This window comes from Seriola lalandi, unplaced genomic scaffold (assembly GCF_002814215.2).
Source record: "Seriola lalandi dorsalis isolate HSWRI2012SDOR001 ecotype SW California unplaced genomic scaffold, Sedor1 jcf7180002054392, whole genome shotgun sequence".
Taxonomy (NCBI): Eukaryota; Metazoa; Chordata; class Actinopteri; order Carangiformes; family Carangidae; genus Seriola; species Seriola lalandi.
The window spans coordinates 304-1,000 of NW_019524945.1; the positions used below are offsets into that span (position 1 = coordinate 304).

At 40.9% G+C, this 697-nt stretch overlaps 1 protein-coding gene across 1 annotated transcript in view; it reads left to right on the plus strand.

Moving 5' to 3' along the window:
- Positions 1–316: 316 nt before the first annotated feature.
- The window catches only part of LOC147818934 (uncharacterized), a gene marked incomplete at its 5' end in the record, with an annotated part of 8,559 nt that continues 8,178 nt past the window's right edge, over positions 317–697 (plus strand). Inside the window, 2 exons of the mRNA XM_087174896.1 lie at positions 317–538; positions 666–689. Coding sequence (XP_087031022.1) covers positions 317–538; positions 666–689 — 246 coding nt within the window. The remainder of the gene's footprint in view (positions 539–665; positions 690–697) is intronic.

A 697-nucleotide genomic window follows, 5' to 3' on the forward strand; every position in this document is an offset into this window, starting at 1 on the left:
CAAGAGGTTAGTTTGCATGTACAGTCAAGCTCATACAGTCCTTTCTAACAGAATGTAGTAAAACATCCTTTTATAATCAAGTTAAAATAGACATGTGTTTCATAGTAGTAAACAAGACAGAGAATAACAGTGGAAACATGGCTGATCACATCTTTTGTTTTGCTTAATGACTTGTTAACGACCCTATTTGAGTGATAATGAAATCATTAGGCCACTAACCCAAGCTGAGATTTAAAGCATATTTTCTGATGGCTGACCAAACTTCTCCCTGAGTAAAGCTTTAAATTAAGTGAAGAATGTCTTTTTCTATTTCCAGTAAAGCCAACAGGCACTTCCTGCTGTGCCCTGTTTGCGTGAAACCCCAGGAATGCCTTCCTGTCCATCTGCGCAGGGTCTGCATGAAGACCGCCACACCAGAAGCCATGGAAGCAGAGGTGTTGAAGGCAAAGAGGGATGTCCATGAGCTTCTGGTGTCTGGCAGGGTCTTCAGCTACGTCCTGCTTCGGCAGATTCAGGATGACGCTGATCCACTCAGCAGGTTGGTGGAATGGCTTTTCAGTCTTTTCTCAAACATCACTTCTTGTTTACTCTCTGAAATGTATTACATTTTTTAAATTGTATTGAATAACATTGTCTAAATTCTGTTTTTTTTTTTTAATTGAAAGGCTGATTGAGGAGCTGCAGCGTCGGCACATGG